Here is a 27,029-nt window from a genome sequence, read left to right as displayed (position 1 = left end):
ATCACCCAGGTTGGGTATTATAAGCGTCATCTATTCATGAATCAATAAAATCTGATTTTATTTTGAGCCCTGCGTTCCGGTGACTAAGTCAACCAGCCACTTTGAGGCTGAACACTTTTTAGATAAACACTTATAATTTAAACACTTCGCAACACTTCTAGGCGTTCAATTTTTGGATCACGTTTCGTGTTCAATTTTCCGGGTTGAGCAACACTTCAAAATTTACAGTGTAGGCTATGGTCTTTGACTACTTTATTAAATTCCATTTATGACCAATGTCTATTAGTAGTAAGAGTGTGTGTGCTTGTAATCAGGATAGTGTGCAATGACAAAATTAGTAAGTTCAATCTCTTTATTAGTTGCTGACTCATACACAAGAGCTACACTTGGATTTTTTATCTACATTTTTCGTATACAGGATTGGATATATGCCATATTTGAATGATTCATACATTTCAGGATATTAGAAAGTCCATGTTATAAAAACTTGAAAAAGGAAGGATATTTAGCAAATCTTTCTTTCATGTTAATTGCATAGTGGATAATTCGAGCTGTGCCACAATGAAACAATTTAGCATGTCACCGTTAATCATATGTTTGCATATGTTTAATGGTTGTATGATAGTCATTCAACCGACAATGTGGCATAAAATTTTCGAAGTAAATTGGTAATAATGCTGGAGTCGGAGTCGGGAGTCGGAGTCGGAGTCGGTACGTTTAAAGACCCAGGAGTCGGAGTCGGAACGTTTAAAGACTCAGTAGTCGGAGTCGGAGTCGGAGTCGGTATATTGAAAATGTGTGGAGTCGGAGTCGGAGCCGGAGTCGGTGGCAAAATTTACCGACTCCACAGCCCTGCTTGTAACTGAGTAGAAAGTTCGGGTATTACTTCTACTTCTACGTGAATGCTATTGCAGAGCAGGCCCACTATGACAACCTGTGATGGCGATATGCTGAATATTTCCTTTTTACGTGTAACACAGCGGTCATCTTGTTCTCGAAACGGAACGATGCGTCGGAGCTGCTGCTGGCCGCACAGAAATTAGGGGATGCGGCGTCGCATTTCATTTGGATTGGGTCCGATGGATGGGCGCGACAGTTGCCAATGGGTAACTCGGGACTGTTGGACTCGACTCTAGACGGTGAGAGTCGACTGGATTTCTTATCTCAAAATGCCTATCTTCTTATCCAAAGTTGGGAAAACATTTTTTTTTCGCTTGGGAGTTTCTCTTCAACGTCACGCATATGCCCGGTATCGGGCCCTCCGAAATAAACTTTTTTACTCCTGGATTATGTGACTCAATTCTAACCAGTAGCCGCGTAACAATTCCAACTTGAAATTTCAGAAATTAAATGAAAATAATGTTATTGAGAGCGGCCAATTTCATCACTTCGTCATGACGAAACATCGTGTTCCATAAACGCCTGGTGCCCTGTGATACACTTTGGATGAGAACATTGTATGGTAAAAATGGTATGACCCTGATTACTTGGATAATGGCCAACTTCATTAAGATACCCTCGTTAAAACGATGGTGATATAATTCGCAAATAAACTATACTTTCCAAACTGAAATTAAAGTATATATTTCGAGAAATCAGAACGAAGCTTGTGAGTATCTTCTTCGTTGACCCGTCTAGTTGTCCTCATATTGGGGTTAACTCCACCATATAACAATGTACACTACTTTATATCATGATGGCATACCTTATCTGTATAACTGATACCCGTTTCTCAGTCCATCCAAACTGTAAACACGTTGATGATAAGACAAAGGAGGCGCTTTTTATTCCTAAATGGAAATCGTGAAAAATGTAACTCGACACATATGACATATTATAAAATATAAATCATTTATGAGGCGATATGGAGGCTTGAGACTATATAAACTTTCCTAGGACTCACGTGAATTAAACTTTCCAATCCTATATCTTGCAGTTGTGTTACGTCATTAAATGTAGGTTATAGTACATTTGCCTAGCATTGCCTTGTAGATGCATTACGTCGTTAAATGCAGGTTCGATATGCTAACATATAGCCTAGTACATGACGTCACTGAGTGGAATATTGCATATATGTTATAGGTGTACACTGTACACTGTAGGCTACTGTAGAGCTATTTTATATCATTGCTATATTATGTTGTAGTAACGTTGTGGCATCGACTAGGTCAGTGGTTCTTAACCTTTTTTCGTCCAGCGCCCCCTTTCAAAAATTATCGTGCTCCAGCGCCCCCCTCAACTTCATATTGTAAGGAATGTAATAAAGACAATGAGTAAGTGGGAGGGCCGTAACAGCACTTCGTCAACCCCCCTAAAAACGATTGCCTTGCGCACCCATAGCGTGATAAACCGAACTTCTGAGGGCTTCGCCCCCACGAACCCCATATCGTGATTTTGATGGTCAGCAAAGTTTGTGTGGCCTGGTCGCCATAGGTACCAAAATTTGCTATAATGCATGGTAATTACATTTATAAGTCGCTATAAACTTTTTATCCTCTCAGCCCACGTAATCAGATTTACCAGTAGCACTGAGTGAGCTGTTGTATAGGAAAATAAGGGGCACGTAATTAATAATTAAACATATTCGGGCGTTCCCGCAGGTACAATTATTCGTTACCAGGGCCGTAACAGCACTTCGTCAGCCCCCCTCCCTAAACATAAAACGTTGGTCCTGGGCCCCCATCGGGTGATAAACCAAACTTCCGGGGGACTTCGCTCCCAGACCCCCATTAGGCTGTCCGCTATTTGCTGATAGCCTATTAGGTATCTACATTGGGTGTACATTTACTGAGGCAGCTATTCTCGCCTAGTCGCGCGAAGTGCGAAAAATTTCACTAATTAATGATTGAATTGGTCAATATCATCGGGAATTGCATGTAAATTGAGATCAATTTTTATCCTCTCTCTGCTCACGTAAACACATTTACCGGTAGAGCTGAGTTAGGTGCAATGTTCCCTTTAAGCTGCGCACGTGCGCAGTGCTGACACGGTCTCTGCGCACAGAAAATCTACGTTGCGCACAACAAATCCGGAGTTATTACCTTTTTTTAGTCGTTACGCACTGTTGTCCAAGGGTCAGCGCAGTGAGTTGTTGAGTGTGCGCAGACTCATCAAAACTTAAAGCGAACATTGTAAGGTTTCTTGGAAACTGTAGGGCCCGTTACCAATAATTAAACATATTCGGGCAGGCGAACCCGTTGGTATGACCTCGTTGCATGATGTTATTTCGTGACCCCCTGTCTGCAATATCAAAAAATATAGAATCGCTCAACGGTGATATCGCCCGACAGGAATATCCCTGTCGCCCAATCGTACTAAACTAAAAGACGCACACGATTTCAGATTGGTATTTCTTCACTGACATATAATTTTTCCCTGCCAGATGGAATTCGTCTTCTGGGGTTCAGATTTCCAAGACAGGAACATTCGGTGTCAGTCATTTAGGCGCCCATGGACAATTAAACCTATATGTATTTTGAAGGCTATATGTAACGAAGTTTTCGGTGTTAATTTGCTCTGAATACTCATTAAGGATATGTCCTTTCACCACATCATCTACTGCGAAGCCATTTTTGTCCAGCGCCCCCCATACCGCCCCCCTGAGCCCAGCGCCCCCCATATCGCCCCCTGAGCGTTTCCGCCCCCCTTCAACATCGCCAGCGCCCCCTGGGGGGCGCTGGGGGCAAGGTTAAGAACCACTGGACTAGGTACTAGTTGTTTCGAAGTAAAGAAACTGTTAATATGTTTTTCGCGCCTATATATTACATATAACGATATTACATATATAGCTTGCACCCCAAAGCATCGATACAATTTTTTTTAAAGGAGCTGTTGGCTTCACCCCAAAAACTGAGAACATCAGAGATTTGGACGATTATATAACAAACCTTACGAATAAAGTCGGCAGTGAAGGTTTCAGAAACCCGTGGTTCGGCGAATACATCGGTATGAGGAACAATTGCTCTCTGAAGAAAGGTATGGGTGTGTGACACTCCGAAAAGCATTATGTATCGTTGATGCGGTATTCAGGTGATAAACGTGGTTTGCGAAGATGCGGTGAGTCGGAATCCGTAGACCCGGGAACATTCAAACACCTCGCGAAAATGGAGGTGAAATTGATTTGCTATAATAAGAACAGACTTTAACAACAACACCCTTAGAGTGTCGCAGACTCTGTATTGGCGTTCGTCAACGCTCTTGACCAGTATCACAGGGAGCATTGCGACAACAAGCCAGGACTGTGTGCGCGGATGAAAAAATTAATCGGGACGAATAAACTTGCTACCGGATTGCATCCTTATTTGAAAGGGATATCATTTGAAGGTTCGAGAGCGCACCTTTACGACGTATGCGTAATAATCGCACAAGCGCATGCGCTAATGTTGCCGATATTTTCTGGTTTATAAACTCAGCATGAAATATTCATACCAAGAAGATATTTTTAAATGTTGCCTTATCTAATTTCGTGCGCTTAATGATTTCTTATCATAGCGTGGCATATCGTTTTCTACCTCGCGGGCAATTTCCTTTGTACTGTATAGATTGACAAATACCTCCTGAATTAGAAATGAATTGAAAAGGTAAGGGGAAGTAGTTTAAAACATAATCACCCGAGTAAGTGATACAAATAGAAATAGCTACTCGGAAAACGGTATTCCAAATTGTAGAAGTAGGCCTATATTACGCTACTGACTACTCCTAGTGAGAGAAACCCCATAATTAGAGTGTAAACAAGGGATAAAGCTTAGTATATACGCAAAACTTGGGCGATTATCAATTTTTTGGCAATGAAAGGAATATGTGTGGCATAGATGGTCAGTGACGAAGTACTTTTACTTTATCGGCACACTCTAGTAAGTTCTGCCGAATTGCAGTACGTATTCAAGCGCTTATGCCTTTCGACTACTTCTACTTGTTGGCATCACCTTTGCGAGTGTAATTGTCATACCAACTTGGCTAAATAGTCCCTTTACCACGTCAATTGAATCTTCGAAATTTGATAATGCCATTAGTGATTTCGCGTTAATCGTATATATACATCATGCGATTTCCAAAGCATTCATCTGCGATATGCCATCATACCAGGTATTAACGGTCGCACGGTCAAGTTTGACGAATGCCAAGACGGCCCAGCGCAGTACAACATACTGAACTTCGACGCGCACAGCGACGCGGGTTATACCTCGTCTATACAAAAATGGACTCATTCCGGCGTGTTCGAGAACAGATGTAAGAGTTCCCGCGTCTCGTGACACGTGACTGAACTCGACCAATCATTCTCTTCCGTTCAGCTATCACGTGGTACGACGCTCTCTCGGATAAAGTCACAAACGCTAGTTCCGTTTGCAGTCAGCCGTGCGGACCAGGGAAAGCGAAAAAGGTCGAAACCGAGGTGCGTGCGGGGGAAACAAATGCATATGTGATATTTCGGCTGCTTCTAAGGTCGCCTGCGTTCTTTCAGATGTGCTGCTGGATCTGTCAAGTCTGCCGCAAGAATGAATACGTGTCGCAGGATGGAACGGCTTGCGTTCCGTGTCCACTTGGATATGTACCAAACTGGGAAAAGACGGCATGTTCGCGTCTACCCATCACGTAGGTCGTAACGACGTTGGTGCTATAATTGGCATCGCTGTACTAATTAACGACCGTAGGTCGTAGCGACGTAGGGGTTATAATTGGTATCGCTGTACTAATTAACGATACGTTATAGTAGAAATAGCTATTTCCAGGAGATGACTCTAACCCTATACCCAGGGTTGCCATACCATCCGGATTTCTCACATTGTTCATTATTTTCAAGGGGATGTATGATAAAAGTACATCGTCCCTTTTTCTCAGATTTGTCCTGACTTCGACTTGTGTTCTTATTTTCCGCAAGTTTGTCCATATTTTAGGCAGAGAGGCCACGATTATTATGCTTTTGCGTCGAGATTTTATGATATCATAAATGAAAGGTACTCATTTAGCGTTCACGTCAAAGTGAATGTTTGCTGTACTTGTAGGTCAGGGGTTTCAAACTCAAATTTGCTCGCTGTTCAATTTCCTAGTATTTGATGACGTCTCGGGCAGCAGCATCAATAATACGGGTATTCAATGTTCTTCCAAGGAGGCAAGTAGGCCTTATATGAGTGACATTCCACACTCATCGCGAAAATGGGATGTACTATGTAGCAATTCAGGCCTGTCACGAAAAAAGTACATTTGTATATATTTGGATAAATTTGTTGTTGTACTTGCTTTCGACTCAGGCCATACAAAATGTTCTCGCCGGCTGCGTGTTTGAGACCCCTGTTGTAGATGTATACCTCTTGCTTTGTCGCACACTTTCTCACTGAAGTTTGACTGTTTCGGCGAGAGGCGCGTTTTCCCCTCGCCCGGTGAATATTGCTATGTTATATGCTTTGGATGACCCGGCTTACATTATGATGGTACAATAAACACGCTCGAAGAGTGAAGAAATGCCTCAAAATAAACTATAAATAATTGATAAATTGATCTCAAATTCGTAGAGTTTATCCTTCTAATAAAGCTAAATCTGTAAATCTGATAAGTTGAAAGTAGCGAACGTAAACGCCTTTTTCGTAAGTATTTTGAGAAGAAATTCAAAGGTACCAAATGAATCTTGATCGGCGAGTTCGCACACTGCAATATCTGCAATCGTGATGTTTATTTGTCGGCCACATGAAAGTCCTCTATTTCGAATCAAATTGATACCCAAAAACAAAAGACGCCCGCCATAACGATTAATTCAAACCAAGTCGAAGGAGTTGGTGGAGCATCTGGCAAAACGTATTTAATGTGATACGACACTCGCAAATACGAAGTATATCCGGGAAAGTTATATTGATGCTAATCAATCAAATTTTAAAAATAAACGTCTAATGCAATATCAATCATCTATCGCCGATGGCATCCCTGCCTCTACCTCAAAAAGGGGCTGACATAAACGTTTGCTAATCTTGCAGTCTGCTAGCAAGAGCGGTTCGTTGCGACGCGACTCCAACTTTGAATCGCAATTAGCTCGCGGCAACTGTGCGATTGGCAAGCAAGTTGCCCGCGATTTAGCGCAGGAGGATAAACGGTGCTGCGAATACTGGAAATAATTTTTGTTTTGAATGAAACCCTAGTTCCTATGAATACACTATGTTGCTCCACTGTATAGTGTTTGACGAGAAGGCCTATTACGGCCTTAATCACTTAGCCGGTCATATCGTGATACCCAGTCAGATTCATGATACTTGGACGAAGTGCCAGTATATCTGTCATCCTGAGTAAGGGGTGAAAGTATAGCAAGAATCCTCTGCTGTTGACCAGGGTTAACATATGTCCTCTGTTAAGAGGATTTGCCCTCTTTTTCAATAAATCGAAAGTGTCCACGGAGAACGCCTAAATGACCCCTTTTTCTATACAAAGTGTTAAAATGCGATCGAATTGGCAAGACAATCAACGACAAATGCGGCGCGACGGGTATTTTGGGAGAAGAGATGGGAAAGATTACCCTTTCTTAGTCAACACCGCTGAAATGGGGTAAAAAGCGGGAAATTCGGGAACCCGGTCGAAAAGCTGACCTTTTTTCTAGTCAACACAGTGCGATTGGTCGAAAATCTTTCCAAATCGTCAGTTTTCTTCACCGTTCAGCCCAGTGGTTCGCAACCTGGGGGGCGCAAAGAAGCGGTCAACAGAAAAAATTTTCGCGCTCTGCGCGATTTACCTCCAATTCACGCGTGTTTCTCTCTATATAGACCGCATTTCCATATTTTTTAGTTCGCTCATCCACAATCATGAACTTCCATGTCATCAAACAATCTATTGAGGTTGCTAGCATCCTGGTTGGATTTTGTGATATGAAGATAAGGGGGGCGCGAAAATTTTCACTATCATAAAGGGGGGCGTGTCTAAAAAAAGGTTGGGCACCACTGGCTAGCCCATAGGGGTGGGCAATTGTTTTCCTCGGCGGGCCAAATGAAAAGTAGAAGATGCTTTGGCGGGCCGAGTGAAAAATTTTAGCTATTTTCTCCAGCGTATATTTTAATTTTATTTCTAAATTACGATAAATGCTGCTTAGTGAATGTGTTGATGTGAGGTAATGAAGAAGTGGCGGTTAATTAAAAAATATCTGTTTGCCGCCATGATTCGAAAGAATGTTAAACATGATACATTTTAACTCTCTTTAAACCCCTATCCACGTTTTTCTATTAAGCCACTAAAACAGTGGTTCTAAAACTTTTTTTAGGCACAGCCTCTTTATGATAGTCAACAATTTCGCGCACAACCCCCCTATCATGATAGCACAACATATTAAAAAGAGAACTAGAATACTAGCAATCCCAACGGATAGTTAGATGGCATGGATGGTTATGGTTATTGATGAGAAAACTATGTAATATGAAAGTCTGAAAATACACAGAGCAATGCCTATATACTATAAGCCGGAGGTGAATCGCGCCAGGCGCGAAAAAATTCTCATTTAACTTAGGCTTCACGCCAACATTCAGATGCTTTCACGCCCCCCATCCCAGTTCGAGAGCCACCGCACTAAAATGTATATGGGATATTTCAGAGCTTGTCTTGATCGCTGCATTCCGAGAAGTAGCCTTGATGTTGAGCGAAGTTTGCAGTTTTTCTGAAATTCGCCCTCCCTAGACCGAGTGTTTCGTGTTTTTGTTATAATTTAATTCCTAAATCTCGGCGACCGGCTCTGCAAAAACTAAAAGGACGGGTTTACCTCTAACTCCAGTATATAAATATTTTTTGTTCTAAACCGTCTTTGAATTTCAGCTTTCGGCTTCCTCTTTTCGACATGTCCGTTCATCCTTTATGGTTGATAGATATGATGAGTCACACATAGTAATCGCGAGCACTGATTGACTTCTCTTACGAATTAGGGACTTGGAAACGCCTCACGTAACAATTTGAAACACGTACCGTACAATGCGTAATATGACAATGGCAGAAGGTTTGACCTAAACCTTATGGAACGAGTGATTTCTTGTGAATTTAATTGTTACTCATACTTTGCCACATTGCCCGTAATCGTGATCGTGGCGTATTAATGAACAGGCTTCAAAGTAAACGAATTTGCTATTTAATTGATAAAGCCTATATATGGTTTTAGTCCACGCATCAACATCCAAAAAGTAGGTTTAATGTTATGGATTCCAAGCATCTTCTCGCGGGCCGCGCAGAATGGCTTCGCGGGCCGCACTTTGCCCACCTTTCGGAATTTTTGAAAAGTGTCCTCTTTTTTTGGATCTCAAAACATGGTACCCTACTGGTAATGTTAACAGAAAAGTATACCTTAACCTCGAGCGCCCCTGATAAGACTCCGCAACATAACGCCCCACGACGTTTAGAATATTCATGTCTAATGCATTGCTATTTAGAGAGCTCTCCTATCGGAGCGTTTACGGGATCGCGTGCATATGCCTCGGATCCATTGGCATCGTCGGCACCATCCTCGTTACAGTAATTTATATTTCGTACCGAGATACCGCTATCGTGAAAGCATCAGGGAAGGTTCGTGTGGCCACAACGTATTTGTCATGTTGACAACTAACAACGCGTTTGACAACGACAGGAACTTTGCTTTTTCGTTTTGTTTGGAATCTTCATCACATTCATGAACTTTTTCGCTATGACCTCGCACCCCACGGTGAGTTCGTGTGTGCTATCGCGGATCATTCTGACCATCGGCCCCACCATAATGTACGCGGGATTATTAACGAAAACGATACGGGTCGTGATCATTTTCCAATCGAAAGCCGTTCTATCATTAATGGTAATGAATCTATTTATGTGACATAGGTTCAGCCAATATACCTTATACTTGACGTTTTGCAGGTTCGCAAGTTCGTGAGACCTGGCCCGCAAATATTGTGGGCCACCAGTCTGGTTCTAGTCCAAGTCATAGCGGTGACGGCGTGGTTTGTTGTGGAAAAGCCGAAAGTACAGATTTTCTATCCGGCGGAGGGAGTCGCATTTCGGGCATGCGCGCAAATGGTCGATCTGCCACTATTGTATGGCCTTGTATATCCTTTTATATTGATTATAATATGTACTGTGCTGGCGACTATTAATCGCGATGTACCCACTGGATTCAACGAAACCCAATTCATTGGTGAGTATAGTTTTAGTTATTCGCAACTTTCGTAGGCATAGGTCATTATATGATTGATCAACAGTGACACAATCACGACTGCTATCCGTACTTAGACCCCTCAATGATTTCTACCTCACTGTTTCAGTTTCAACACTGTTACATTTTAATAGGCTTTTCGATGTACACGACCTGCGTTATTTGGCTTGCGTTTCTGCCGATATTCATCACGAACCCGTCGGATCTCGCGCAAAGGGTAACCGTTGATATTCTCCGCTGTAGAGTTGTGTTTTCGTGTGAAATTGGCATTTCTCTCATCAGATAATGACCACTTCTGTCTGTCTGACTCTGAGTGCTACCACGATTCTGGTTTGCTTGTTCGGGCCGAGATGCTACACCATACTTTTTCATCCGGAAGAAAACACACAGAAAGCAGTCATTTCCAGGTACGAACGCTGCGGGGATGCTTTATGACTGCACAAGTGCACAGTTGTTGTCTACAGAAACGATGTTCACCAAATTTGGTTCAATTCCAACCAGTGGAAGCGGAGTTATTGCCGTCGAAAAATTGGGATTATGAATAAAATAGTATTTACGGTGACTAATTCTTTAATTATTTATTATAGTGGTGCCTAACACTTTCATGGGGTTAACAGAAAATTTTTGAAATTTTTTGTTCATTTTTGTGTAATAAATAGAAACTTTCTTCTCCTGTAGCAATGCGGCTACTGGCTGGAATTGAACCAAATTTGGTGTGTAGGCTTGAATTAGGTAACCTAACAATTTTATCAAGTAGCCAGTTCGATTTGAGAAAAAAAAAGTCATTTTTGAATAACCCTACGGCCCAGAATATCTGTCATTTGAGTCACTACTCTATTCTCTCTGTCGGCTTTCATAGCCTCATCACCTTGCGGGCAAAAAAACTGACATACATTGGTCACCGGCTGCTGCTTATCTCACGTGACATCGTGCGAGTTCCGCTAAAATGGGAGCTCCAGCGTTATAGCAATATACCAAAGGGCAATATAAATAGGCTATACCAAAGGCTTGCTTGCTTGCGCGGGTTTGTACCTGAGCCACCTTTTCCACACATCGAAGTCTCCGGAAATTTCACTCCTAGTGACGTCGCATGGGATGCGCTTCTTCAGTTGGTCTTACGTCAATATCGACATTTTCACGATCATATATCATAGCCAAGGTATACTCTATTTCAGGATGGATAAAGGTGGTACACCAGCATCGATCGCGGTAACAATGGAAACAACGCGAAGTGAGTTGGCCTATTGATTAGCTCGCGTCACCAATGCCAATTGCACACGCCAATAGTTTCTATTCGTCCATACAGAGACAAGTGTATTAGACGCCAATTCAAACAGCAGTAACAACAACAACAACAACCGAAAGAGTTTCGTAATCGGAAAACGCTGGCGGAACCGACTGCGCCGCGCTATGCGGATGGACCGGACGCCGGCCAATAATTTACGCAATCACGATAACCAATCGTTCGACTTCACGGTTGAAGAGATTCCCTATGCAAAGCAACGCGCGAACGTTGGCGATTCAGGCATTAGCAGTGTATTATGACGCCACTAAGATGTCTCTGGACATTCCTCCAGCAACAGACGATTTCTGAGGGTGTCGTTGGTTGAGGGAGAAGGGTAGTCGAATAGTCGAGAGTGTTTAAGTTGGGAACTATTTCTAAGAGGAGGCTCCGTAGCTCGCATTCACCAATAGGTAAATTTATGCTATATGTAAGCATAAAATAACTTTGCGTTACGCCTCGACTTGTGGCATGCTGGTCGATTGAAGTTGTGCTGGTTTTGACAATGACGTCTTTTAGGATTTGGAACAATGGTGGTGCGGTTCGAGCGTTTGTGGTGTTCGCTTCATGTATGCATGCTTGAGCACCTCGTACTCCTTATATTGTTATTCCGAAGTGGAATATGGACAAATGACTTGGATTTCTACTATATATACGAGGTGATACACCTTATGTCGGCCGCCAGGGTCGATGCTGGCTTACTAGGGCTTTGCTCCAGTCTCGTTCAGCAATCATAGCAAAATCGGGCTTTCTGGTCCTGAATATTGTACTGCGAATGTATTGGTGTAAATCATTCAATTGAAACTACTGTAGCAAAACTGCAAGAGGCTATCGACCTGGGTGACTCGATTCCGATTCGGGTATATGCTCTGAGTCGAGTTTTCGGGTAGGCTACCACATATTATGACATCATAGATGAATTATGATGTCGAAATAATTTGTGCAGTTCTTGAATATGACTATTTCAGCACTTTGCGACCATGCTGCTCTGCGTCTTGATCAATACTTACAGAAATATAAATTCCATGAATGCGACTATGCTTTGGATACTGAGTGCTGAGTGCTGAGTTACGGCCATTCGAGTATTCACTGCTACGACGGTGAGGAGAATGTATATCTACAATTCCTAGTTGGTAAAAGAATTGTAGCCCAAGTCGAAAATGCAACTATCACTACTCATCTCGAAACACTACAGTTGATCCGACTTTGATTTGCTGTGCTCAACCTTGATGTTACATACGTCGATTTTTCACTTTGTCGTTATTTCTGTGCTGTTGGATGTATGTGATACACTTGTGCCCATCAGAAGTTGAGTTTCAATCTTGTCACTATTCACATATACTACGTGAAATAGAGTATTAATATAGAAAACGAGTGAATGTAGAAGTAAAATATATTAAAAGTGATATCGAAGATATTTGTATAATGCTTCGTAAATGTGTGGAATCTGTATTCTTATTCAGCAAGAGCTATTTCGGTGGCATTTTATCATTTGATAGGTCAGGGATAGTGAAACATTTTTAATAAATAGTCAAGTCATATACAATTATACATACATAAGTTTTCAAAATGGAAAAATCTCGAAGATGACCCAAAGTTAGTTCGTAAATCTAAAAGTAGGCCTACAGTCTTTTAGGCCAGAAATGATTTATCTTGAAAATGTTCTACGCGCTTCGAGCGATTTACTTAGACATGGTTTGTTGATCATATTATGGGAACCCCCAAAATATATATAAAGAAAATATACATAAAAAAACATGAATAACGTACAGAGATTAATCCAATCGTATGAACAATTATGAAAGAAAGGCACCCTAGTATCGCATGAGACCGTTGGGATGCTTTAGTCCAGGAGTGTACACTGTACACTGTGCAGCCTGTGGGAGTGCGACTATAATATTAACCGGCATTTCGACACTGGGTATTTCCACGCAAACAGACACCGCCAGACATAACGATTCAGACGAGCGGTTGGTGGAATTCCTTGATTGAAACGCAAAATATGACATAACTACAAATGATTGGAACAACAATAGGTAATATTTTGACATTGACAAATTTTGGCACGCTGCATACGAAGGCTGCCGACCCCTGGTGTATTGTATACACTGGTACACTGAGCGTACTCTGTGTACACAGTACATTGTGACAATTGGAGGTCTACGCTTGACATAATGGTTATTCATTGCAATAGTCATTTGTACCAGTCCAATACGTTTATGAATCTGATTCACGTTCTGCCGACTTATTGCACATACTGCACAGTCAAATGTGGCTCGTATAGTCTCAGGATTTAGCCAACACTGGTTGGATTGCGACTAGGAGGCTACGTAAATCTTCAGGCAGGGATTGAGGTGTTATGATGGTGAAATACGTTAACGTTGAGATGCACAGAATGCATACATCAGCACTGAGTGATAAATGCACGCGGGGCAGTGATTTGGGCTATTAAATATGCAAAATGAGTACGACGCCGACGAGCATACTAGCATAAAATGTCATGAAAATCTCGTTTTCTTGAGATAAAGTGCAGCGGTCAGCGCTAAAACAGAGGCCAATATGACAGTAGCGATCCTTCCGTCGATTTCGAATGCTTTTTTCTCATCATCTGTTGAAGGAATCCTATTCTCGCAAATAGACTTCAGATCACCCAGGCATCCGGCATATCTAAGATGGCGATGTATACGTGTATTACTAGAATCATCCGTCTATCATTATGATATATACGTGTTGATAGGGTAGATATGCTGTAACATTTTAGCAGCCAGTAAACATATTCTTTGTTGTACTTTTTTGGCGACAGTATTAAATTGCTACCAAGTTAGATACATGACCGGCACTCCTCTCTCTAAATGTACGAAAAATAGCCATCTCTTCAACAAAAGAAGAGTTCGAAACCGGTGGTGCTACCGGATTAGCCACACAGACAAAAATATAGCGACATGCCCCTTCAATTTTGTTTGGGAAACATTGAGGCGTCATTGTACTTGTTACAGAACAAATTAATATTATCACTCCAATGTTGAAAATATATTTCTTTCTCAAATTCTATTCTTGGAATAGTAGTTTGCCTTTATTACCGCAATTAATTTTCCCATTTCCGATGCTATTCTTTCGAATCCGACAAGACAGCCCATAACAAGTGCCTTTACTAATACCCACAACAACGTTAAAATTTATACTTATGCTCTTCAGAATACGGAGATATAATCACCTTATAACTTCAGCTATATAATTTTGCTCGTGAACTTTATGAAATAAATGACTCATCGGTCCACTTGCATGTATGGTTACGTCCTCGCCGGAGTGGGTCTCGACAATGAGCGGAACGGCTGTTTGGTAGAGGTAGGTTCCTGGACTCGCTGGAAATAAATTTCCTTGTAAGTATCGACTCAACGAGACTTGCATTGATGTCACCGTATATGATGAGCTAACATGTCAGGTCAGGGTTCACCAAACTATTGACCATGAGTGCGCTTTTTGTGTTGTACCATCGAGTCATACGACTAACTTTCTAGCTCATTAATAATAATGCTTTTGTCTTTGGATATCTATTTTTGGCCTTCGTATCGATAATAATAAGGTGGAAATAAGCATAAAGTTTCATCAATTTCATTTAATTCATCAGTGACTGTTGTTGAATTTCGGATGATCCATGATCATGATCATGCATGTCTAATATGTCTTTTACGAAAGATGCCCTATTTTGACTAGCATCCAATCTGAAAAAGAATTCAATGTTCAGACTTAACCAGATGACATCGTCCATCGCCAGCCACCAATGTGGAATGTGCGGTTCTGCGGAACGACATTGTAAAATACAACTAAATAAAGCTGTATTTTGGGTCAAGGCTTAGGCCTTCGGAATTGAAATAATAACCGATCCTTATTTGCAAATCAGTGTATAATAAATATGATATTTCAAATTTCATATAAATCCGCATCGTCTGTTATGTGCGGAAAGAGACTATTTTGAGAGAGTAATCGGCAATTTGTGGGACAAATGTAGCACGAAAGCAAAAAAAGTCTGTGTTATCTCCTGTAGTATCATCTGGAGGTTGGCGACGATTACACGATGAAAACTGTGTCTGCCAACAAAGCTCTTTGGGATTTTCAAAATCTACTCAAGTAGATGATACACGTCACGACGACGGTGCCAAGCTGAGATGCTAAGCGGAGGATCAAATCAAAATCCTATTCCGGATTTAAGTGTCCATTCCAATTTAATTTCGTTTCCTATCATGCGCCAATCCAATTACGACGCAAAACTCACTCGAGGAATAGAGTATTGATGAAAATTGTTAGAGATTCCGATAGTCAAACTGTGTATCTGGTTTCGTAAATCCAAATCATGCCATAATCTTGAAGTCATCATTTCACAAATACTAATGCACATGCTTTATTGTTCATCTCTGATGGCAGTCTGCACTCCAGTTTGGCCAGAGATATAACTGGTCAATTTCAGAGGACAGTATGCATTCCTGATTTTCTTACCGTAGTTCTGTTTGCCACACAACGGACTCTTAATACGGACGGGCATACTGCCTCACGTTTGCTGTATTCATCGCGAATTGGACATGATACGGTATCGAAAAATTTCATTAGAAAATATAAGATTTCTTATACCTGCTTCTTCCTCTGTAATGTTTTTTCGTTCCGTTTTTTCACTGAGATCAGGGATAGGAATGCCCAGAAACGGTATGGTCCTGTGGTATCCATGAAATCCTGCTCCATTGGCGTAGGTTAACGTGGTGTATGTTTTCTTGTCAAGTGCAAGCTCCGGCACGGAATTTGTCTTGACGAGGCCTTAGTATACCATTACGAGCATTAATAATCATGTTTTGCCAAGATACATCGTTAGTATATTACTACTACGCTACAAACGTAATCAGGCGGAGCGATTTGTTTAATCATTAGTGCAAGTTTTTGTTGCAGTCAAATCTGTGGAAAGTTGCATTTATTTTTCACAAAAGTTGCAGTAAAAAGTTACATTCATTTTTCACAAAGTTGCACTAAAACGTTGCATTCACGGACAAGTTCCTTGAAATTATTAGGGTATGATATACTCGAATCGATCCGTATTCAAGGCACTGTAGCAAAACTCAGTGTTGGCGACTTCAACAAAATCGATAGCCTGAAAAAATTGACCCAGAAGTGAAAATATAATTTACGGCGGTCTAGCCTGAATGTACGTCAAATCAGAAAGGACCTCAAATTTAAACGACAGTGAAATAATCAAGCGATCAATTTACAGATGGTGCCAAATGTTTCCAGCATGAAAAATCTAAAAAACTGGCAAAAATATGCATGAAAAACCGAAAAAAGTTAAAAAATGTTGCATGAAATAAATGGAGAAAGCTGCAGTATAGGAATCATCCAGACAGCTTAAAACACCATACTACACAACTTTTGACTATTTAGGAAGCTGCCGGAAGCTGTAAAATAGTTGCAAAAGTTGCAAAAACTTGCTCTATTAATCATACGTTGGAAACGTAGATATCCATTCGGAATTTTATGCCGCCCTGCTACTACAGCTTGGCCGATGTGCACAGTCAACCTAAATGTGTTACGTTGATTCGAATAAGGCATGGTACAAAATTGCGGCCCTGATCGTACTAACCCCACACCTTATTTACGCGCCAAAGAAATACCCAGATACAACATGGAAACCTTTGCACCAAAAGTACTCAAGGACGACAATTTCATGCCATCCCAGTGCAGTGAGATTGTGAAATCGAGTTTAATGTACTGCTACATAGTTTTCCGTTTACAAAATAATTGTAGTCGGAATCAAAACCAGACACGTAATAGTTGCAAAATATACATTATAGGGGAGATGTGGTACCGATGGATCACTGGGACCGAAAATACTTGAAAAATTCTCCATGATAATTCCATGATTACACTCCGCGAATTTGTCTGCAATTACATGCTGACAGAATCTTTCCTCACATGCAAAAAAATCCGACCTGCGTGATTTATGGGTCTGTGACGAATGATTTACGTTTTAGGGGGTGTAAAGTAAATTTAGATCGACATTTGTATTTTTCTATATCACCTTTCAGACTAACAAACCCGCCATAATTCTGATGTGAAGTATAGGGCTTGTATAAGGGTATATAATGGCGCATATTTTCTGAATCAATACCATCCTCGAGTGGACTATTTTCAAGTCAATTACATTATTTATGGGGTGGGGGACCTATGGTACCATAGCCAAATCAAGCAGAATAGATAGACCAACTGATCACTTAACAGAAACTCGCCTACATATATATAGGCTGTAAATCATAGTTACCTGTGGTGTTTTATCGCTATTACGAGGTATTTGAAAGTCAAAAGGTCGATTTGCGGGTAACATGTATGTGGCATTAATTTTGTAAGTTTAGGCGTAAATCAAAACATGATTTTATGCCAACATTTGAGTTGGTATAATCTATTTTATTCTTGAAGATCGCGACGAAACATTCTTCATTGGCGTGCTGTAGCTTAGCTTATAGTACACAACAAAACAAGTTAACAAATTTGAGTTTTTGAGCGTATGTCTCATAGGTCCCATGGTCGTGTGCCTTTGGACCCTCCGGGTGGGGACCGATAACACGTTCGAGCAACAAACTTTAAACGTTTATAAATATTTTTTGAAAAGGCGGATATTCATGTAAATGTCCGCGATAGGTAGAGCTTGTATCGAAGTGCTGAGACAGCAAAAGATCTGCTATTCTTGGCTGAAGATTTGAGGGCAGAGATCATTTTGCAATTTTTGATCCATCGGTACCACATCTCCCCTACATGGATGCAATGTCGAAATGGATGATTCATATCTCACCGAATATATTACTACCGCGATCTGTGAATCCACTGATGGTAAACGGGTGACTGTGGTCCGCAGTGGCTATGATGAGGGTATCTGTATCTGAGGTCATCTCGACAGCTTTTGCTATTGCGTTGTCGAAGGCAATTGCATCGAACAGCGCTAAAGATGCGATCGTCGCATGATGTCCGTGATCTATATGAAATGGATCATACAGAAATATCATTTCTGACATCGGATATTGTTATAGGCCGCCACGAGCAACTTACACTGGATGGCGAAGCACAGGCCCATCACATGCGTTTCATTGACCCAATTATTATCTTTACGAATGTCATTACCGATACCTTTCGAAATGTACCTATTACTATTGACATAAGCCCAGCTATCAACATATCCCGAGGTGAATGAAGCTGTCGGAGCAGGATGCTGACGAAAGAGGCCAATATGTAGCGGGATGTCAGTTTTCAAGTTTCGAGAATTGGGTGCTGCTGAGCTAATTATTTCCATCCATATAATTCAATTTGAAAGCACTGTGCACTCTCAATTTTAATGGCTTGGTGTTACCACATGGGAAATATATATGATAGAATTCTAGAAAGTGCAATTTGTAAAACGCAATTGCTGGATTTTGAGAATCCTCCACAAAAAATCGAAGCAAAAGAGGGAGTACATAGTGTTGACATTCAGTTCCATATATTCATGCCAGTTCTCGTCTTCAAGCATGGACTTTGGAAATTAAAAGTCATATACGTTCAAGCAGTACATAGTTACTTGAAAGTAATGCCACACTTCGGTTCCAAAATGCACGTTGACGTATGTACTGTACACCCATAGAGTAGTACTATATACTATGAAATGAATGCGATGTGGCCTACTCGTGTTTCATTTATTAGGCTATACATTAGGAATAAGTCGTTAAAAATCCTGTAAGCACACAATCTTACCAATTCTCCCTCCTTCGATCAGTAAAAAGTAACCGTTGTCATTTTTACGGAGCATTTTGATCGCGGTTTCTGTCATTTCAGCCAAAGACGGCTCACCGGCGCCATCCCGCCGCCGTTCAATGTCAAATCGCATAAACTCTGGCTCAAAAAGACCTTTCGCGAAAAGGATATAGAAAATCAGTAAAATGTTTCCAAAAGCGAGCGTATTTAACGCACCTAAAATTCGGTCAGTGCGAGCTATATTCAAGGTGTCGAATTGTTTCTTGTTCCAGATGTATTTTGGAACCTCGCCGTTTTTCTTCATTTTGTCTTCCCACATTTTGATGAGATCCTTTCCATCTCGTCTCACACCAGACTTGTCCGGATACTCTGGATCCGGAGTTGTTCTCGGTTGCATATGTTGACGTCCACCAGATAGCATGACCTTAGAATAGAATTCGCATTGGAAACATGGTTCAAAGTATATGCGCTGGCGCTGCGTATGGGGTCTTACTGTAATCATGTCGGAGGCCTCGTAAAATTGCGTGGCAATGTCCTTGCATCCTGCTAATTTGGCTTCGTCTGGCATGCTGACATCGTCGAGCCAGTCCCGAGAAGCGCTGTGTGCGTATGCTGGCGCTGGTGTTCCGTGCACGAGTGACGTGGTACTGATTATTCCCGTTGATTTACCTGAAAGTAACGGGATTGAATCACACAACTACTCAATTCAAGCCAATGCTAAGCCGCAGAATCAATGATTAGCAGTTGTAGAACTATTATTTAGCAGCGAAACCAGGGCATTTATTATCATGGGCAGGGATTCTCACCATTCGGTGCGGTGCGATCTACTTTTCGGATGCAGATTACAAAGCGATCTACACCTGATGACCAGAAAAAGGGTCAGCACTCCCGCCACACCCGAAATAAACCGCACTTACGAGCTTGCTTGCCAAAAAAGGTCGACATGTAGCAATGCAGCATGTATATTATTATTCCAATGATGGTGTAAGTTTGGTTTGTACTGAAGCTAATTTAGTGTCAATAAAGCCCGTTTCGCCCCACATAGCATACGATTAATATTTATGCGCGGTCTACCGAAAGGTTCTCGCAATCTTCTGAAAATATCGCTATCTGAGTACCACCGACCCGGGGTAATCGCAACTGCTACAGTGAAGTGGCTCTTTGTTAATTTGCCTACACGAACAGACCGATCCTCAATAAAGAAAGTTTCACTTACCGAACATTTCGACATTATCCAATAATCTCGGCATAGTTATGGCAATTTCTAATTCTCAAATTTAAATATAAAAATAGATCGAGTCGAAGTTTGAGTAAAGTTATGCACACCTGCTTTGTAGGAGTCTACCAAAACGGAGACTACTTCGTTTCCTTTAGCGCTTGAACAATTTTCGAATTCCACCTCACCATTCAATCCAAGCGTAAAGTAGTTGGCCTTCACGCCAGTAAGAAACGCGGTAGCTGTTGACGCTGAATCTGGGACTTGCTTGTCTAAGGAGTACACCTGAATAAAATAATAAAGTGTTACAGTACAGTGCCCCACATTTTAGGATTCCTCTCTGCATCACCTTACTCAGACCAACATGCTTTAGTTTGTCTATGGCAAGCGATGTCTCTTCTCCTTTTGCACCAGTTAATTGTCCTTTGAGTATACGCCCTGCTGTCAACGTAGACACGCCCAAGCCGTCTCCTGCAAAAGAATAGAAAATGGCTGCATTTTCTGTTAGGAAAAAGTGAAGGTGAATTTGAAATCTGTATCACGTTCCCGTATTGTTAATAGTAAAATTGCAATGAGAAAGTGATCATGTACTTACCGACGAACAGAATAATGTTCTTGGCAACATTGCGATTCAGTTTCTGGGCTTCAAGCGCTTGGATCAGCTCCTGCTTAGCAGAGGCCTTCCAATATTCTGTTGTCTTTTCGGCATCTAAAATATGATTATATCATTACCAATCTTAATCATCGACCTTAACTACGTGGATGCGATCCATTAGTATTTTTAGCGAGAATAGACTAAAAAGACAACAAAAAATTACTAACCAAAATTACTTATTTAAGCTAGTGTTTCTATATCCGGCTAATTATGAATGAATTTCATATAATATATAATTGGAACCGTGTAGGCTGTAAGTAATACACCGTGGTCGAAAACGGCTGAAAGCAATACCGATTCAAAAGCTATTAAGGAAAACCGAGGAAGAAGTAACGAAAATTATGATAAGTATGGTTGTTGAAAAAGTAATCTCGGGATGACGTAAATATGTTATGGATCCCACAGATCCCACTACTCATATGAACTATTGCCATAGGCGCCGACTTACGCGGTTACGAGGTGGCGCAGCCACCTCGTGACCACATTTACGAGGTGGCGGCCACCTCGTACAAAATGCTCAAACGCCTAAGTGATTTGTGACCAGTAATTGGTAATCAGGCGAATCGACGCGACCTCGTTAGCGACGTCTTCGATTTCGATACGCGCGTGTGCCAGGATGATAGCCAAGGGGGTTTCGGGGGTCGAAATTCCCTATTTGAAACGCGAAACCCCGTCATTTTGAAATGATCATTTTAACTCTAATACTCAGTTGCAATTCAATAATTGCGTTATCAGTGTTCCGCGCGGCTGATTTGCGAGAAACGTGTTGTCAATTAGGGAGAAAAGTCTGTGATGATCTCCCGCTGAGATGGTCGCTAAATTAGGTCATTCATTCCCGTGCGCGTGGCAATCGTCGCTAGCCTGATTTATCGCGTATCGAGCTAGCCTGGTTCCGCAGGCTTGAGCAATCGCATCTGCAATAGGCCTAGTTCACACTATATCATCGCTTTCCTGCGCAATCGCATCTGCATTGGCGGCTTCGGCCTGGTGTGCACGATATCATCGCTGGCCTACACAATAGCATCTGCAATAATAGGCCTGGTGCGAAAGCTATCATTGCTGGCCTAACTATCGCGTCTCGGGCATAACATGCTTTGACTTTTATTTCTCCCTGGTTTTGAGACAATGCGGTCGAGTTTACGCTAATTAGTGTTTGTTTTATGTCATATTCATTAAAAAGCGACATCGCGAAACTGGGTAACATCGAATCGCTGCAAACAGACTTTAACGTGTGTAATTGATTCCCACTGACTAATACTTGAACGTAACGATCAGAAGATGTGTATCATGGCTCGGGTTCTGAAAGACGACTAAGGTTTGAAATCGGTGCCATCAAGTTCAGATTTCCGAGAACTGTCGCCGAGACTGCGTTATACGCGCGCGTATTTAATTGTTCACCAGATATCAGGGACTCGCTAATTGACACCACTCCCGGACTCATCATCTTATCATACGCCTAAAATCGTCAATACGGAGAGATTATATGATCGCCATTTACACATGTACTTGATCCGAATTGAATTGACGTTATATTAGTTAATTTGAAAAAAAATCAAAGTCCCCCTCATTCTTCGACTGGCTACGCGCCTATCGTGTACTGAGAAGCACCATCCTAGATCTCCTTTCCCGACCAGGCGCCCAAGCAGACGTTCTGCTTTTCTGAAAATCTAGATTATGTGTGCCCATATTCATATACAAAACCATTCATGAGCTAGCTAGCTTCGTAATAGTCTTGGGAATCGGAGCGCGAAATTGGAGGGTGTGTGCCTGAAAATTAGAATTCATTTCTGCCCAGATTCGTTTCTCTAACAAGGCTTTGCCAGTGACATTAATCGGGAAACGCAGCAATACAGCCTAAACACCGATATAGTGAGAAAACAATTGTCGCGACGAAAGCTACTCAATACGGTGTCAGACTCAAAACCCATTCGTGGCGATTCTGATTAGAAGACACGCTTTCTCATTTGCCATCATCCGATCATCCATATTACTTGTTATCGACTGGATACATTCGTACTCCGAAATTGTCGCACGAAGTCATTTTCAGTGTTCCTTTCATTATTAACGTGCAGTAGGCCATGCTATGCCATTGTCAAATATTGATGCATCACAAGATTCTGGTGGGCACAAATATCTTGTTTTATTCGATTCGTTTGAACAACGATTAACTTGATTGCTGGATGTACTATTATCGAGAACAACAATATCGAATATTAAACTGTTAGGCATTAGGTAGACAGCAACTGTTAGGCATTAGGTAGACAGCAGATTTCTATTGATAAGATTGCGGCATGCGCCCGGAAGTGGAATTAATTCTAGCCCAGGGGTGACCAACCTGCGGCCGTAGAAGCAAATTTGTGCGGCTATCAACATCAACACGTAATTTAATTAGCATGCGTTGGCGGCCGTTGACATGCAAATTGAATTTGCGAATTGACCAATGTACTCCCGAAATGCTTCGCGAACGTATAACGGGAAAATAATCAGCAAACAATTGCCGCGATGCGAGTTGGTCAACGCGTAGCAAGAAACCGCAATAAACAATTACTGATTCGCTGCGCGATTTCGCGTTTGTAATCATCATTATTGTCTGCTTGAAATATTCGAGAGTTGTGTGTTACTTGCTAGGCCCGTGCGTAGTGTATGTGGTTACTCAACACGGCGAATTGCGCGTGAATGACATTGATGCAACTGCAGATTATCAGTAACGTGAATTCTGACTTTTGTTCGATGCATTCCGTCGGTAGCGCAGGCAGCAGTTACACTTTCGAATGATCGTACCGTTTCAAGATCCCTTTTAATAATCGACTGCATGGTTTGATATTAATGAGTGCATGGTCGATATTAAGGGCGGAGATAATAAATTTAACTGATCTGGGAGAATGCTAATCATGTGATTAAAAACTGTTAATCGGGACCCATTTTAGGCGGTGATAATAAAGTTAGCTGGTCCGAAAGAATGCTAATCGTGTGATTGAATACTGCTAATCACGCCGCATGAAGTTCAAGAAGGTTACGCGCGGTGTTCAGTTCCTGTGACCCGAGTTTTCAATCAATTGGCGTCATCTGTTACATCATAATGCGAATATGCGTTACACATATAGGCTACTGGTTGTTGAATGAAACTATAGATCCCACAATCTCCATAATGAAACAGCAGCCTGCTAATGCCGATACTGCCACTGTAATAGGTAGAATTATCCTCATCGCGAAATGAAAGTCGTGTCAAATTCGTACGGTACAGCTAACAAGATGCGATTAACACCAACTTTTTGTGCCGCGATCAACCAGCTTACTTAATCCTGGATTGATAAATCCTGACGAACGCGCTAATCGACTACACTGCTAATCCAACTTTATTATCTTCACCCTAAAACGTCACGCGAATGGTTCAACTCTGCACGTACGCGGTGGAACCTGCGGCCGTAGAAGCAAATTTGTGCGGCTATCAACATCAACACGTAATTTAATTAGTATGTGTTGGCGGCCGTCGACATGCAAATTGAATTTACGAATTGACCGATGTACTCCCGAAATGCTTCGCAAACGTAAATCGAGAAATGCACCAATGCCGCCCAAATCGCTCTTTCAATCTGCAAATAATTGCCGCGATGCGAGTTGGTCAACGCGAAGTAAGCCAAGAAAGCGCAAGAGACAATTACGAATTACTGATTGGGTGCACGATTTCGCGTTTGTAATCATCATTATTGTCTGCTTGAAATATTCGAGAGTTGTCGTGTGTTACTTGGCAGGCCAGTGCGTAGTATATTTCGTTACTCACACTGCGCGTCGCGCGTGAGTAGCGTTGATACAATTCCAGATTCTCAGTGACGTAAATTCTGATTGTCGTTCGATGCATTCCGTCGGACGGACTGGTAGCACAGGCCGCAGTTACACTTTCGACTGCATGGTTTGATATTAATGAGTGCAGGGCCGGTATTAAAACGTCATACGAATGGTTTAACGCTGCACGTGCGCCAGCGGTATATAGTAAAGTGCGTTTTAGTGTGACGATGACGTCATCGATATGTAACAATTATGATGTCACAAGACTTCGCCACCTCGTAAAAAGATAAAAGTCGGCGCCTATGACTATTGCTATACGGACAAATCCCAGTTCGAGAATTTCTCTCAAACACCCGCCTATACCACTACCGATTTGATCTCCTTAGAATATGTAATCAGTCGAATAGTATACTACCACATGCTGCCCGACCAATATAGCATAGGCATTGTTTAATTCGCGAAACACCGAGTGAACCCAGCGGAAATGCCGCTGTCTGTAGACTGTCAACGGCAATTGAAATAAGCGGTTCTGAAAATTCTCCATTTTCTGTCCACGAGTGATACGCAATAGCCATCATTCCCACGATTGATTACTCACAAGGAATTATATTTTCCGCGAATGCAGATGCAGCCACTTCATGAGATTATGCGCAACAATGGTGACTGTTTATCGGCGCGATATCCACCTAATGAAGTCACTTGACGTGATTCTCAACGACACCCATAATCATAGAAATCCATAGTACTGACGTATAGACGACGCGGTACCGTAACGATAAATCATTATCGACACGGATAGCTTGGAGGCAACTTTGATGCATATCTTATTCCCAGGTACCACACACCCCGGTTACGATTCATGACAAGCAATAACTAGGCAGTAGCTATACGTCGTGTATACGACACGTCGGAAATGAACTGACATAAAAAATCGACTTACCATATGAAGCAGATGCCACGTCCAGAAATACTACCGAGCAAATGAACCCATTAAATAATATTTTTCTATTCATTATCTCTGTTACCGTATAATACCTGTTTTACAAATATACATTTTAGTTAACGGACTTACATTTTTATAAATACAAAGCCAAAATATACAATTTCTAATGCATATGCAGTATGCACGCACAAAAATGTTGTCACGCTGAATCCCTTGCAAATTAAAATTATTACATGATGCGATAATTCACGTTGATGGCGATATTTTAAAACTTCAAAGTGAGCCCCGATCACGCGTTATAATGGTTACGTATCGAAGTATTTTTTCACGCTATGTACCATGCGGTACATTGCACTGTTATTTATGAAATAATGGATCACAGATTGCATACTCATCATTCCTGATCAGCGATTATTCGATGCGAAATGCATGCGAGGGTTTGACTACAAACCAATTGAAATATACGCATTATCAAGCTATCTCAGTCGTTTAGATGAAAATATCTCCAACATGTGGTGACCTAATTGCTAAATCGGTGTACGCCAGAAACTGAGACATCAGCAGTTAATATCAACCAGCACTTTGCACAAAGCTAAATCAGGATATACGTTTTTCTCCACCCCAGCATCAAATACAGCACGACACAACATTTAGCATTGCTTTACTAATTGCGCGTTGGTCGATATTGGATCATCAACACCTTCGCTTAATTGACATGAATTTTAAATGCAACACACCTCAGAATCTATATATACCGAAAATTGAATAATTAGATGGTACTAAAATAGTGGGATCTGATTGAATCATTCAATTTTCTGTAAATGTAGAATCTAAAGTGATTGGATGGAGAACTTACATGACGATTCCTACTCATCACCTTATGAAATAGAAGGGATTTCGTTGAAACGAAGGCACGAGTTTAAAAACCTTATTATGCTACATTTTCGTAAGTGTTTTCTTTGTGAGGATTGGTATCAATCGTTTGGATTACACCGGTGATTGGTATCGTATATCCATGTCAGTCAGGACACCAATGAAATAAATTAACAAGCACTGCAATGATAATCCCAAGCTTGTTGGACGTTTGTCCATATGTTTTCTTTATTCTACAAAACACTGCAGTGTCTTAGAAATCTTGAGCGGAACTCACAATTGTTAGCGTGCTGGCCATGCTTAGCAACGAAGCACAGGTTTCTCTAATATCTTTCGTAACGACGAACTAGTCTGCACCACAATATTGTATTGCACATGGAA

At 41.4% G+C, this 27,029-nt stretch overlaps 3 protein-coding genes and 1 long non-coding RNA gene across 4 annotated transcripts in view; 1 reads left to right on the top strand and 3 right to left on the bottom strand.

Annotated features, from left to right (window-relative positions):
• Window positions 1–12,452, top strand: part of LOC145438944 (metabotropic glutamate receptor 8-like) — a 29,561-nt gene extending 17,109 nt beyond the window's left edge. Inside the window, exons 11-24 of the mRNA XM_080316343.1 lie at window positions 981–1,139; window positions 3,826–3,975; window positions 4,030–4,109; window positions 4,161–4,323; window positions 5,086–5,229; window positions 5,292–5,392; window positions 5,462–5,592; window positions 9,384–9,516; window positions 9,578–9,778; window positions 9,841–10,117; window positions 10,270–10,352; window positions 10,418–10,542; window positions 11,311–11,366; window positions 11,442–12,452. Coding sequence (XP_080172469.1) covers window positions 981–1,139; window positions 3,826–3,975; window positions 4,030–4,109; window positions 4,161–4,323; window positions 5,086–5,229; window positions 5,292–5,392; window positions 5,462–5,592; window positions 9,384–9,516; window positions 9,578–9,778; window positions 9,841–10,117; window positions 10,270–10,352; window positions 10,418–10,542; window positions 11,311–11,366; window positions 11,442–11,680 — 2,042 coding nt within the window. The 3' untranslated portion in view covers window positions 11,681–12,452. The remainder of the gene's footprint in view (window positions 1–980; window positions 1,140–3,825; window positions 3,976–4,029; window positions 4,110–4,160; window positions 4,324–5,085; window positions 5,230–5,291; window positions 5,393–5,461; window positions 5,593–9,383; window positions 9,517–9,577; window positions 9,779–9,840; window positions 10,118–10,269; window positions 10,353–10,417; window positions 10,543–11,310; window positions 11,367–11,441) is intronic.
• The window catches only part of LOC145438922 (uncharacterized), a 254,138-nt gene that overhangs the window by 164,317 nt on the left and 62,792 nt on the right, over window positions 1–27,029 (bottom strand). The gene's annotated exons all lie outside the window — the stretch shown is intronic.
• Window positions 1–27,029, bottom strand: part of LOC145438943 (uncharacterized) — a 118,730-nt gene that overhangs the window by 67,643 nt on the left and 24,058 nt on the right. The window lies entirely within an intron of this gene.
• LOC145438930 (alkaline phosphatase-like) lies at window positions 12,307–25,872 on the bottom strand. Its single transcript, XM_080316326.1, has 11 exons — window positions 25,773–25,872; window positions 20,987–21,100; window positions 20,741–20,862; window positions 20,502–20,676; window positions 19,669–19,844; window positions 19,392–19,599; window positions 19,176–19,328; window positions 18,244–18,423; window positions 16,044–16,223; window positions 14,632–14,779; window positions 12,307–14,084 (listed from the first exon to the last, which is right to left on the bottom strand). The coding sequence occupies exons 1-11, from the start codon at window positions 25,843–25,845 to the stop codon at window positions 13,916–13,918; spliced, it is 1,698 nt and encodes a 565-aa protein (XP_080172452.1). The 5' UTR covers window positions 25,846–25,872; the 3' UTR covers window positions 12,307–13,915.

This window comes from Botryllus schlosseri, chromosome 5, assembly GCF_051294905.1.
Source record: "Botryllus schlosseri isolate E-star chromosome 5, Bs_hap1, whole genome shotgun sequence".
Taxonomy (NCBI): domain Eukaryota; kingdom Metazoa; phylum Chordata; class Ascidiacea; order Stolidobranchia; family Styelidae; genus Botryllus; species Botryllus schlosseri.
Note: the sequence above shows the minus strand (reverse complement) of the source record. Positions and strands in the feature narration are given on the sequence as shown.